This window comes from Uloborus diversus, chromosome 6, assembly GCF_026930045.1.
Source record: "Uloborus diversus isolate 005 chromosome 6, Udiv.v.3.1, whole genome shotgun sequence".
NCBI classification, from domain to species: Eukaryota; Metazoa; Arthropoda; class Arachnida; order Araneae; family Uloboridae; genus Uloborus; species Uloborus diversus.
Genome location: NC_072736.1, coordinates 73,699,092 through 73,714,187, shown reverse-complemented (window position 1 = coordinate 73,714,187; position 15,096 = coordinate 73,699,092). Strand labels below are relative to the sequence as shown.

Sequence of the window (15,096 nt, the reverse complement as noted above, 5' to 3'; positions counted from 1 at the left end):
CTTGAGATAGGGCACTCACAATGGAAAAAAAGAACGGGCGATTGCGCTACCCCCCTTTTTAGCTGTTGACACCAAAATAAAATCAGCTCTTATACCCATTAAGGGCTACTTGTCAAAATTTTTTTGTTTGATTCCGTTCGTTATTTCTTGAGATACAGCAGTCACAATTGACGACAAAAAACGTTCTATAACTCAACCCCCGTTTGAGCTATTGACACCAAAATTGAATCAGCACCTGCTCCTGTTAGGGGCAACATATGGACCAAATTTTGTTTGATTCCGCCAGTTACTTCCTGAGGAATAGCAAGCACGCGTAACTCAAAAAACGTCCCATTGCTCCACCCCCCTTGGAGGAATTCGCGCCAAAAACCAATGGGCACAAGTTCACATAGGGGCACATATGTGTACCAAATTTCGTTCAATTTCATGCGGTAGTTTTTGCTGTAGAGCGGCCACAAAAAACTGGTCACACACAGACGTGACACACACACATACACACACACATACACACACACACACACACAGACAGACAGACATTTTCCAAAAATAGTCGAAATGGACTCAGCACACCTCAAAACGTTCGAATCCGTCAAAATTCGAAATTCGAAAATTTGCACGAATCCAATACTTTCTTCTATATATTAGATATAGAAGAAAGTAAAAAAGAGAAAATACGCTAGATTAAAAATTGTTTTCTTGATAGACGTTGTTTTTTCCCCCCCTCACTCTGAAAAAATCAGTGACTAAGATATTTTTTAGTCACCCGGGTTTGTCGGCTTGTCCGACCCTATTCTGAAACTACCTGCTTTAATGCGTTAAAAAATAAAAAAAAAAGAGATTTACCTACTTCGGGAGCACAGTGACTTAGAAAAAATACTTTGTGCTCCCACGCTGGTTTGATTCCCGGATCAACCGACCTTTCGCCCTTCAGAGGGTCGAATATCGATAGAATGAGTACCAAGCGTTCTTGGGAACTAAGCACTCGGGATTCCGCGTTCGACTGATCACCTTACTGGAACATCTGCCTTGCTCCCCAGAAAGCCTCGGTCACGAAAGCTGAGATATGTACAGTTGGTCTTGTCTCCCATGGGCTGCTGAATCACTCTGGGGGGAGCTAGTGAAATCATAGGAAAAGCAAAAGCTTGGGTAAAGAGTTCAAATCATGTGGCTCAAAAACGACGAATGGTTGACACGTTTTGCGTGAAACTAGCGAAGGAAACATGATTTAATCCAATGCTTTTCTTTAAAAATATATCACGTGACTTGGAGGTCTTTCCTTCACGAATGAAAGTCTTCACTCTCTCCATTTTATCTCTTCTCAATGGAGCCACTGAGTTTAGTTTACTACACACTGTCTTAAAAATTATCCATTACTGCCTTAAAAATGTTTTAAGAAAGAAAATATCAAAGCATTACCTTATACCTAGATTGATCTGTATGGGAATTTTTTTCTTTTGAAAAACTTCTCGGATATTTCACAATGGATAAAGTGACTATCACAAAGAAGTGTAATCTAAAAGAAATTGAGAAGAAACATATTAATGATATGCTGATCGGAAATATTTGTCTTTAAACAAACGAAGAAAATACCTAAGAATGATTGATTGGCAATTCTTTATAAGGGAGTGTTTTGGAGGACCTTTTGCATCTTTTTTTCGGGGGGGGGGAGGGGGGGGAGGCTCTCGTTCTTGGGCCTATGGGCACTTTTGTACCTTTGTTACCATTTGAGTGGACAATGAAAAATTAAGACCTGTTTTTGCGGTCACAAGAGATATTTATGTACTAGAAGGCTCCTCCACCTGCTCACTTCCCACTTCAACCCCATTCGTCGTGGCTCAAAGCTGCCTGCGGCGGGTGGCAATTGATGATTTTAATTCTTTGACCCCTGGATGTTCGGCTCCTTCATGTGTAAAGAGATGAGACAGAGCGGAAGGATTTTCCTTGGATGTCCTGTAGTCAACGGTACCGGTATTGACGCGATATACATTGACTGTCCGGAGGAGATAGAAGTTACAGACACACAGACAGACGTTCGTGAATTTTAATAGTACAGATTGCAATTTTAATCAGCATTTTTGCAAAAATTCTCTGTTATGAGGACGAAAAAATGCTCGCGCCAGTTAAAATCAAATATCCATAAAACCCCTTGATTTTTCTGCATAAGATAAAACCTGTTCCAATGCTCAAAGGTAATCAGAACGTGAATTATTATTGTTTTTAACAGAAATTGGGACAAACCTAACCTGGGAGCATTACGAAGGCTACGCCACGGCCCCATGGGATGACGCTGATGTTTAACGGGTCTTGGCAATTTCTGACTTTTCTGTATTAAACCGATGCAACCACGATCCGCTCATGCATCCACCAATCGATTTCAACTTTTCAAAGTTTGTTTATTTTTGATTGGATGTCGCCCATTTTGACCGCAAGAGGCGCTAATAGGAACCCCTTCATACACCAATCAATGGCAATGTAATGGAAATAGGTGTCCCTGTAGCGCCCTCTTTGTTGCCAAGAATTTCAGCGATTGTCACGGCCTACAAGAACTAAGTGGGGCCCGTAGACTAATAATAAGAGTAGACCGAGCTTTCCAAATCTTGCTGATGAAGGAAATTGGTTCACACAAATATCATGTGACTAGTATGGTGGCTAGGCGAAAACTTTGGCAGCATGGTTGCTAGATGGCTGCATTATCTATAGTTTGGCACTCGACATGTACTTTAAGACGGAGGCGATTTTCATTAGTTTTTTTTTTTTTCAGGCAGAGTGTTTTTCTTTTACTTATGAATGATTTTGACATTAGTAATTAGTTTTAGATAACTTTTTTCAGTAACTTTCATTTCATTTGGAACTAATCATTTTAAATGTAATGTAATGTGTTGACAAAAAGAATTCGCAGCAAACAAGTTGAAAAAAAATTGCCGTCTGCATTCTGCTGAAACAATTACTGCCTATACTAAATTTCATGCAAAATTGAAAGAAATTAGGGGATACTAGTTTTCTAATGAATACTGAAGAACTATCTGAATTCAAAAATTTGCTGCCTACAGAAGATGTACGCCGTTAGCTGCACTAGATAGCAGCCAATATAGAAATACGCCATTCTAGTAAGCTAAACACTGAATTATTTTCCCACTTTTCTTTCTTAAATCAATATGATAGAAATAAGTTGTTTTCTCAAAACAAGTTTGGTATTTCAAACTGTCTAAGTAACGTCAAAACATTATTAAACGGATGTCACCCACAAATTAATAGGGATCAAATTTGACAATCGCGGAAATTTTAAAAGTTCAACATAGAAATACAAATTATTTAAAGACGATATGTGTACATAAAAAAGAAAACTAAAAATCAAGATTGTTTTTAGTTAACCACTTTGGCGGCTCTAATTCAAGGAAAAATTGTAGCCATATTGCAGCAGGTTTTCGCACGTTAGTTTCACTGCAGCACATATTGGAACTCTGCTTCTAACCCTGGAAAGTGTCAAGATTATCTTCGACCACGCCTGCCTTTTAGTTCGCACGAGTGACTTCCAATACTCCCCATTCCTGGGCGTGTTCGACGGTCAGTTGTATAAAGTTGTAACAGAGAAGGAATTCGAAAAAGCATTGAAAACAGATACTCAAACGCTTGGCTTCGTTCTTCTGAAACAACATCGTGTTACTATGCTTTTCAACACAATGTGTGTATAATATTACACATCAACACTTCGACACGCGCATACACTATATGACCAAAAGTAGTCATTTGGTATTAGGAAACTTTGAAAAATTCAGTTTTACGGATTTCTTCAATTCTGTGTAATTTTTTTCAAATAAAAAGTATACTCCAGTTATCATTTTCCACTAAAAATTAAGTCTATTCAGTTAGGGGACTAGCAACAATATGAGGAAACAAAAAAAGGTTTTTGAACTTCTTTTACTGTAAATAGCTTAGAATACGCTACAACTTTCAGAAATAAGTTAAAGAACTATGTAGAATTTATTTTTATATTTTGGTGAAAATATCACTTAAAACTACGGAGATATAAGCATTTCTTTGAAAAATACAAATTGTTTTTGACGGTTTTCGGCTCATAACACGCAGTTTTCCGTCAAAGGTTACTAAACTTTCAGAATATTTCACAGCATACTTGAGAAATATAGTAATAAAATTTGAAGTAAAAGCATTGAAAATTTGATGAACTATGAACGTTTAAAGCAATTATTTTTTCACTGTGCATGCGCGAACTATAAGAAAATTATAACTTTCATAATCCAAATTCCAGATAGATCCTTCAACTATTGAAAAAATTCCACTCGATATCTTTAAAATTTGAAAAGTTGTCAGCGATCTAATAAGCCGAATTCTTGGATAGGCGACGAAGCATGAGGGATCGTTCGCAAATAATCCGTTTTTATCATGAATCATTTTGCACGATAAGAAGAAAGTTTTGCCAGTTTGAGAACGACCCCTTATCATTCGTTGCCTAGCCAAGAATTATTGAAATTCGGCCCATTTGAACACTGATTACTTTGTAAATTTTAATGATATCGAAGTGGAATTTTTTTATGAGTTGTAAGATCTATCTGGAATTTGAATTATAAAGGTTATAAATTGTTATCTTTCGCGCATGCACAGTGAAATAATAATTGCTTTAAACGTTCCTATTTCATCGAATTTTCAATATTTTTGCTTCACATTTTATATTATGTTTCTCTTGTACGCTGTCAGATATTATGAAAGTTTAGTATCGTTTGAAGGAAAACTCTGCATGTTATGTCAATGGGAGAGAAATATATAAAAATAAAACAGTACGGTACGTACAGTATGTAGTAATAATAAAGCACTTCACTGTAATAGTACTGTACAGTAGATACAATAAGTTACATTTATATCTTAAAAATTGAAGATGATTTATCCTGCGAAGTCTGATCGTCATCCTAATATATTTTTAAATACAATAGCTTCGCATTTACTTTTATAACATTTACATCTATGGTACCGGAACCCCTTGGACTTATATGGATTGCCTTCTCTTGACTTCTAATTATACGTATGAAAGATTCGCCATACCTAATTGTCGTGCTACTTTCGACCCACTTTCTAGTTGTTAAGCTTATCAAGAATCTTTACCTTTTCTTAAATTGTGGCAAACTTTCACTTTTTGTTTCCATCTTCAAACTTTAGATGAAACAGCGTGCATGGATGCCACAATATTTCATAACCTTTCATACTTAGAAAAAATAAATGAAAAATGAGGAGTGGTGATCTATACACACTAAGAAAGCTATGTTTATAATGCGGTGTGTGGGAACTTGCGCAGTCAGTGATGCAGAAAGGATGAAAGTACATTCACGAATTAATGTTTAGTTGTCAATAACAAAGCCGAAACTTAGCATCACGATTCCTTTCCAAATATTTTCGTATTGAGAGCAAGAAATTAGCTTTAGCTCTAAAATTCGTTGCTCCTGAAAAACTCGCGTTATAGCCATTTCGCGTAAGTGGGATCGCTTTGTAGCGGGAGTCGACTGTATTGAGGGGTCACATTTTTCGTTAGTGTAAGTTAGTGTTTCGTAGTTTCGTTAGTAAGGGCATAAGTCCCCGGACTTACGACCTTTCGTCACTAAACACGAATGACGGAATAGTAAGACGCACTGAATGTATGGCAAGATTACAGAAGAACTAGATTTTTTTGGAGTAATGAAATAAAAACATATAACTACTTAGATCTAACATTATTACGGTAATGGTAGGTTCGTCAGTTAGGGGGTTAGTGGGGGGAGGGGAGGAGATTCGAAATCACGACCTGAACAGAGATAAGGCAGAAAACTATCAGAACGAAATTCGCTAATTTATCGAGGATTTTATTATCACTCTACCATCTATATTACCCAAAAAATTACGTGATTTACAAATCCGTTCTGTGGAATTGTGAATGCCTCATACAATTTTAGTTTTGTAAGGAATTCGTTAAAAAGTTGTGTGATACATTCTGATTGATGTAAAAGTTTGGATGTAAGTTTTAAAATGTGATACTTTTAAACACTTTTTTTTAAATTAATGATTTGCCTTGAAAACATCAAAAACCATTCACAATTATCGGTCAATCACAATAGTTTTCTATCACTTTGTTCATTAAATTTAGGTCTATGTGTCATATGTATTTGAAAGTACAAACCAGTTAGAACTGACCTTAGACCATTGAGACAAGGTCTCCTGCAAACACACGTGAGGTAAAAGATCCCCCAGGAACGACCCCCATCGATAAGAGCTATTTTGTATTGTGAATGTGCTCGCTCTTTCTACTCATGCCTTTCTTTCGAACTAGAATAAGTAGAAACTGAATTCCTTATCGATTTCAACATCGAGTGCAACAAGGTGCTTTTCATGTTTTCTCGAAAGATCCTACATCCCACCCTACCCCAAGAAAGCTATAGAAAAAATTCTAAAGAAAAAAGCTGTCTCCTTTAGAACAGAATTATTTCTATACTAATCTCACAACAGCAAAAAAAAATATATATATATTTTCTATTAAAATTGGTTGGTTCTTAACCAACTAATTAATTTATAAATGAATTTCACATTTTTTATATTCCTCATTTAAGATCATTATAAAAGCCCAGGGATACGTTAATAATATATATTTACACTCTCATAAATAATGAATAGTCTGCTTATGATTATGCCTTTATGTTACGACAACCTTCCAAACCAAAAACATAATTCTTGTAACGTTACACCTATTAATACTGGTAACCTTACACATTTCTTTTTACAGAGCACATATGCTTCACGGGCCGTAGATCAAGGGAGGATGCAGACAAGCATTTTAGGGGGAGGGGTGGTCATGCTGAAAAATATTCAGTTTTGGTTACGAAAAATTTCTGACACTGTTTGGGTGTCAATAAAATGTATCGAATCGGCAAAAAACATGGCATCTAGAACTGCACATTTTTTTTCCAAATTAATATCAGAATCAATGAAAGGAAGAATTATTTCAAATATTTACTTAAACAAATAATTAATAGACTAAACATTATTACAGATGACAACTTTATTCATGAAGCATCTGAACACAATGCGTATTGATATATTTTCATGATATGCTACATTCATCCATCTAACTCGTATGCAATTATTAAATTATGATCACGTAAAGTAATGATGAATGGATAATAGGTCGATGGTTTAGGGGGGGGGGTCATACCCCCATGACTATCCCCTGAAATCCGCCCTTGCCGTAGGCTGGGCACCACCACTGCGCTAAGTTCTGAAGAAGATGAAGAAAAATAAAATAGATTTTGAATTAACTATTGAAATGAATTTGGGTTTCCCCGAACAGGTTCTAATATTTCTGTGATACCTTTCCGTCTTGTAAAATAATAGCAAATGAACTGATTTTAAAAAGCTCACAGACATGTTATCATCAGACTCAAAACTCCAGTTAAAGATACAATTCCCTTCAGGAAATCAGACAAATGATAATATGTGTACAATTTAAAGGACAATAAATCCTCTGCTTTGGATGATGCGTTACAGGTTTTCAAACACACATATAGAAATAAATATGCGATATATGTGTGTGTGTCATCTCTTAGTCAGAGAGCTTAGGAAGAGTTATAAGTATATTATCAAACTTTGCCGCATTCAGTAGTTGTAAATTCACCCTATTTGGGATCGTCAGTCTAGAATAGTCATAAAAAAACTGAATGCAGTAAATATCTCATATAAGCCGGCATTTCCTTCACATTGATATCTAAAATTGATTAGCACGCCAGTGAAATGTACTTGTGCCCCGGCTAAATGACGGTTGAGCTGTGATTCGACCGCCTCGGCCAGAAACAAATTATGTTGCAAATTTTCTTTTGCAATTTGATATATATTTTTTTTTAATTCAAAATTGTACCTTTTGATATATCATAACAGAAATGTATGTTTGATTTTAAAATTTGTGCATTGATCCCTTCCCTTGGATCCAGAATTCATTCAACAATCAATAAAAAGTTTATTTGCAATGTATTCTATTGAAAGTTACATTACATTAAGTTTAGTTTTTAAAAAAAATTCTGAGATTTAAAATGAAGCTATATAAATGTACTGCATTAAACATTCTTCAATGATTTCTAGTTATAAAACTTATAACAATAGTGATGTTATTTATACATGAAAAGGTGGATAATGCGGTTAATGGGCATCAATAAAGAAAATTGTTTTAAAATTATATTTTATTTAATAGGTATAGATACAATATTTCAGTTTTTTTAAAAGATGCATTAATCTGTCAATATATCTTTAGTGTGCACGTTAAATTGGCAGTTGTATAGATGTGTTTCAGTATTTTTGCAATCAGCATAGTTTTACAAATTTTTAAATTTCAATCTGTAGGATTAGGTTTAAATGTTGTGGTAAATTATTTTAAGTTGTAAAAAGGCTAATTTGTTGTTTACTTTATAATTATTAGTTTTAAAATTGGATAAGAAACTTGGCGAAACTTGTACTCCTAATAAGAAGCGTGTTGAACGGTCAGAGAAATTTCCTCACGAATGAAATGAAACTGGAAATGGATTCTAAAAGCAACATACGTCACGTTATCTATCTTCTCCGCCCTGTTGTCAGTCAAATTCAGGGGGCTTACACGAGTGCTTCAGTACTCAAGAGAAAGAAAGTTGACAAACTGCTTTTGTGAGTGTAACATGTACAAGAGTGATTTTTACACTTTCACTTCTTTCTTTCGTTCCTTTGCTTATTTTCTTCAACGCTTTTAACAAAATTTCATAAAATTATCTGAACTTGTTCATTAAATGAGTTCTCCAAAATGAATCATTTAATAAACTAAAAATAAGATTTGCTCTGAACTATAATATGAAGCTAATAGATTATACTTGATTTATTTGTGTATTTTTAACATTATTATTATTTTTCACCCTCTTTTATTGACCTAAAAATTGACCTGTTTCGGATATGTAAAGTATTTTCATTTAAAATATAAATTTAAAAATTTAAAATAATTTTACATGAATGCCGCCGTAGCAAAAGAAAAAAATAGCGAGACCGAAATAGAGACTTATCCAACTTTTGGATAAGTCTCTGTTTCGAAAATTATTGTCTGCAGAGAAAAAAAAAATCATTTATGCATCATTCCATATCAGTCGCTTGAAAAACGCATCAACGGTGCTATACTGCATTATATTATATTCTATTCTATCATATAGTTTTTTGTTTTGCAGCTAGTTTAAAAAATTATGACTTTATTTTTTACATTTACTTATAGCTCACCTCCAATCTCTGATACAAATGTACTTCCATTATGATTAGTATTTAAATGTGGCATTAAATACTTTTCTATCATCTGGATCCCCCCCCCCCCCCTTTCCCTCAGTAGTGACAAAGAAAGGGATGATCTCACAAGTGCGCCAAGATGTGCTCAAAATCTGTTCTCAAATTTGTCCCCAATCTATTCTCAAATGTGCTTCCAATCTCTGTTCAAATGAGTTTCCAGGTTTTAACTAAGCAAATATCTTGAGCAGAACACAATTGTTGCATTTTCTTTGTAACAAAACATAATTCGGAACATATTTTAGTTCACATCCCGTACACCGGATCCCATTTGAACACATTTTAGTACACATTTATGCAACTGAAGCATCTTTTTATTATCTGTATTGAAGTACGGTATAACTTCGATTTGAGATTTCCCCAATTTAACGACGAATTTCACTGGTCCAGATTTGACTGCATTAAAAATCCATGCTCCTCGGTTTAACGATATCCTTGAATTAACGATAACTTTTTTCTGTCCTTTGAAAATCGCGTACGTTTGGAGTTATGCTGTATTTCAAACGAGCTTCCAATATATGCATGCTTTCACTGACGGATAAGCGCAAGGCGTCATGCCCATAGTTGCAGTACTGTTAAGATTGGCCTGTTGGTGATTCGAAGTCAAAAGATTATCTACTGCAGAGAAAATTTACTGTTCCAACCAGTGTTGACTTTCAACCAAATCAGATTTCTTTTTTGCTAATCTAAAATTTAGTCGCGAAAAGTAGGTATAAATCCAGAGAATACTAGATACGATCAGTAGAGCTAAGAGACGATGAATTTTCTGCTTGTTTCTGGCAAGACTTGATTCAAAATACTTGCTATAGATGGTAATTTGTATTTTTTATTTTTAACACGGTCAAGCTTCAAACTTAGTTGCTAATTTTATTATGTAACAAGAAAAGTTTATTATTATTATTATTATTATTTTCGCTTCTAAACATGAGTGTGTCGCTGACGCGAAACCAAAGCCGCCCCCCCCCCCCAAAAAAAAAATAGCTCAACTTAATACTTTTTCCTACCTCAATACGGGCGTTAAGTCAGTTTACGCAATTGGGGCGAGGTGGCGAATAAAAGGTACATAATATTAGCATGTCTTTAAAATTTTATTATTTAGGAGAAAAGTTTGCAAGTTTCAACTACACAATATTAGTTTTGGCCAAAAAACGAACTAATAATCATAATATAAAATATAGTTTTGTTTTATTTTTTGAACACATTGCATTATTTAAGTCTAATTAATTTGAAATTAGAATAACTTGAAACCTGAATTTCTCCAATACTTTTGCTGAAATTGTTTGTTATTATTATTATTATCATTATCATATATATTGTTTCTTAAACGCTTCTTTTTTTTTTCGGTGGGAGCGCCATAACTTCATCAATACTTTATCAAACCAATTGAAGCATCATTTAAAAGGTTTTACACCCCCTTCCCATGAAAAGTTAAGAAACAACTCAAATTTTGGTTCTTTTGTCCAAAAACACCAATTTTTTCTGTTTTTATTATTACGCACTAGTTTACTTTTCAACGCGCCAGAGCAAATGCTATAATTTAAATCACCTATGAAGAGAGGAGAAAAGTGGAAATAGCTTCTTCATTGTAAGAAAATTCCTGAACGTCACAGGTTATTTCCGAGCAACATTTTAGAATTTAACGGGTTTCCACCAGTTTTCTGCGAAAATCAAGTGGTTCGGCGAAAAGGTTTCCAGAATTGCTTCAAGTTGCAGGAATGCAAACTTCTTGCTGTTTTGAAAAAAATATCTTTAGCTACCAGTATCAAAATATACTCAGCGTTTTTATTAAATTCTTATTGAGCTTGATTATTGAGCCTTAAGTTCAACTATACGGTTTATCCAGATTGAGGGGATAAATCAGGGAGCTAACAAACTAACATAAATAAGTTTTCTTAGAGAGTACCTGATTTCTTCCCTAAAACGTCATTGCCTTCTATTGAGAAAGTTTCTGAATACTTCAGAAAAATTCCATGTTGATTTCGGAAAGGGTTACTGTCTTTTAGCGGGAAACTGTTGTGCTTTTTTTTTTTCTCGATACGTTACTGCCAGAATTTAAGCACATTAGCTGCGCATTATTTTGTAGGAACGTTTCGGAATATTCTTCACGGTTTTAAAGTGCATAAATATTTAAAAGAAATTATAGGTTATGATTTTTTTTTTTATCTAAATTTGAGCTTCAAAACATTAAAATAATAAAATCATTTCTAATCATATACATAACTGTAAATCTGATATCGTCAAACTTTAAAACTTTTTATTGCTCAAAAACGTAATACCTCATAAGCGAAAACCAATGAAACAAAATAAGGGTTTTGTTTCCTTAAAAATGCTATTATATTGCTTGAACTCCATTGCAGCTAAATTTCCGTTATTACGAATAAAACTTTCGGTCCATTGAACTCTTTATACGAGTTAAAGATTACCATGAAAATTACTATAAAAGCATTTCTGCAAGATTTTTCCAAGCACACTCAAATTACAGAAATAATATTAGTTCTCAGTTCTGCAATAACTGAAGAATTAGGGATGACAAATTTTACATTAAAGCTTAATCAATCTTGATTGCATAATTTGTAAGACCTTTCAGAGATTTTTCTACATAATCAAACTTATTCAAATATTAAAATTGCCATTATAAATAATTGTAAAATGTGTATTTACTTTTATTCACAAACTTGCAAGCATTAAAAAAAATAAATAAATAAATAAATAAATAAAAATCCACGTTGTACGAGTATTTCAAAAGAAACATGACAGTTGAAAATCATGCTCAAGTGATTCCTGACTGGGAGAAATTGACACGGAGGGTGGACAAAGGAGCGGTAGATGCTTTTAACGCCCCTACTGTTCGTCAATTCCTTCACCCTTCACTTCCCGCAAGGGGAAAAACTGCTGGTGTTCTGCAGGAAAGCCGAACGCTTCGAACGTAATATTACGTCGCTGCCGCTAATGACATATAAATTCGTTGACGTAATATTACGTCGCAGCCGCTTGAGTGGTTAATGTATCAAATCGCCTGAAACAACAAAATCCAGTTTTATTGAATTTGCCATTTTATAGAATCAAAACTGTTTAGAACATAAGTGAATCATACAAGCAGCGGCCACTGTACATCTAAAAGTATAACTCTATGCATATTTTCAGCATTGAATGAGATTGTCTTTGAAATTAAAATATTAAATACAATAAAATACTTTAACAATGATTAAATGTTTTTTAATTATTTATCGACCATAAATTGATGTAACACTCAGAAAAATTATAGAAATTTTATTAACGGTTAAGAAAAGACATACATTTAAGTATAATAAACATTTTGAAACTAGAATAACTCAAATTCAATAAATTTGCATGATCTAATTACTATGTGCATTAATATAACGATGATCGATGGAAGACATTTTTTATACACAAAACTTCTTTCTTAATATTATATACATATTTTTACTCGAATGATTTAATGCCTAAGTAGTCATTTTGATTCTAATATATATTTATGATAATGTCATTTTCTTTATAGTTAAAATTCTATAAAACTTTGTATGTATTTTGAAGTCATATTTCATAATGCACAACAATGTTAATAAAATTATTAAAAAAACAGAAATAACATTTAAAACATTTTAATTATGAATTAAAAAAATGAACTCCTTTAGGATAATTATTAATCAGTTAACTTGACTTTTTTCTTCCACTAAAAGAGTCATTATATTTATTAATTTTGAAAACAAATAAATTTTAACATTAGACAATGAATATTTTAACAAATCATAATTTTTTACTTTTATATATTTTATAAATATTATAAAAACAACAAAAATATATCTATCGATAAAATATTTTCTAAAAAATTTTTCCTGAGTATATTGGAGGTATATATACACACACACACATATATATATATATATATATATATATAAATTTAATTCTAAAAATCTCTCAAGACTTTACAAAATGAATTTCACTGAACAAATTAAGTAGAATTAAAAAAAAGTTACAACACAAAAGATATTTTTAGAGTGCTTGTTATAATTCTTAACAATATTCAACAAGTATTTACATCAGAAAACACTTTAAAATGTAATAATACAATATTACATCAAAACTAAGTAGTGACTATAATGCAAATAATGACTAATATTTACACAACTAAGAAAAATTTACAATCAGTATTGTAAACTAAAAAATACCATTTCAAAGCATTTTTAGTGATACAACTTAAAAAGCTAGATAGTCTGATTCAGATGTTATCGTCTCGACATAAAAAAAAAGTTCAAGTTTAAGGTAATTAGATTTATTCTGAAGATTTAAGAATTCCATATGTACACATCTCGCAAAGTGATTTTGCCAAATTATATTAAAATTAATATTTTGGCAACATCAGTCGTAAAGAAGGGATAGCAATAAAGCAAAATATATACAAAGCATGGCATCAAAATAAGCAAAGCAAATCCTATAAAAGAAAATTTTATTCATACTCGAGCATTTTAATAGTATAAAACTTGTAAGAATGCATACTAGTTGAGAACGTAAGTATCAAAACCTTGAGCACACTTTGTATATCCATAACATATATGTACTTATTAACATGATTTGGGTTGATCCTAATTGAATTATGCTTTAATTTTGATAAGATGATACACATGTATTGGAGAAAAATACAGTAAATTAAGTTGTAGTCTACAGTATGTTAATGTGAAATTTATTTATGCATAAAAACATATTTCTTTATGATGTTTGCAATTTTAAATGAATAAAAATATTCAACTTCCAAATTCTTTAAGAATGAAAAGCCTTGAATCTATTTTTTGGTTAAAACAAATACTTGAAAATAATTTTATATTTTAAAAAAAATTTATCAATAGTAATTTCATTTTTCACTATATTTTATTAAATACTACCATATTTGTCTTTAAACAAAACAATTCCAGAATGCTAAAATATTTACAAATTAAAAATTATCTTCTGAAAAATTAATCTTTCCTTTTCATTACAGTACAGTTGGTAACAGAAAAATAATAAGATGAGTGTCCATGACCGTTTCTATTTCCTATGATAAATCTGTAGCTGGACTTCTGTTCACTTTTGGAAGCTTTATTTTAAGACTTTAAAAATAAAGCTTTAAAAAGGGTTTTACAGTAAAAGTGAGTTTACAGGAGCCCAGTAACAAACAGATCTGCAGAAACCAGTTAAAGAAAACAGTCTAACATATTAAATTTATTGAATGCCAAGAGCAGACCATAGTTATGTTACTTAGACTATCTTTTGAACAGAGTTGTGGCTTTCTTTTATCAAAAATAAATTATAAGATAATGCAGATAGTTATCACTATATTTGGCATTTGATACTATAAGCAAATTTAGCTGGCTATTTGAAAAATGCATTGAAGCACATAATGGATATCTAATCTAGATGAATTAGTGTATATTCAATGCAGCACATGAGAATCAGATGTAGCAATGTAACCTTCAAAAGAAGCAAACAGGTAGCATCTAGTTTGGGAGCTTTTTTCAGACAGTCTAGACTACAAAACCAGAAGTTCCTCTAAAAAGCAAAGGAATCTGTGTAGCATGTAGCTTCTTGGGACTACGGCAGCTGGAAGGGCTTCAGAAGTAACGAAATTCACCTTTCTTGCCTTGGCGTTCTCTCCTAACCCAATCTGCTGGTGCTGGGTGGATTGGTATGGCTGCTGCTGGACGGTGTGGAGATACTTGTTCTTCATGCCCATTTTCGCTAATTGGTTTCCCCAATGTTGACTCATTCTTGAAAGAAAGAAAT

At 32.8% G+C, this 15,096-nt stretch overlaps 1 protein-coding gene across 1 annotated transcript in view; it reads right to left on the bottom strand.

Moving 5' to 3' along the window:
• Positions 1 to 13,216: 13,216 nt before the first annotated feature.
• LOC129224044 (epidermal growth factor receptor kinase substrate 8-like) overlaps positions 13,217 to 15,096 on the bottom strand; it is a 171,512-nt gene continuing 169,632 nt past the window's right edge. Inside the window, exon 17 of the mRNA XM_054858443.1 lies at positions 13,217 to 15,080. Coding sequence (XP_054714418.1) covers positions 14,925 to 15,080 — 156 coding nt within the window. The 3' untranslated portion in view covers positions 13,217 to 14,924. The remainder of the gene's footprint in view (positions 15,081 to 15,096) is intronic.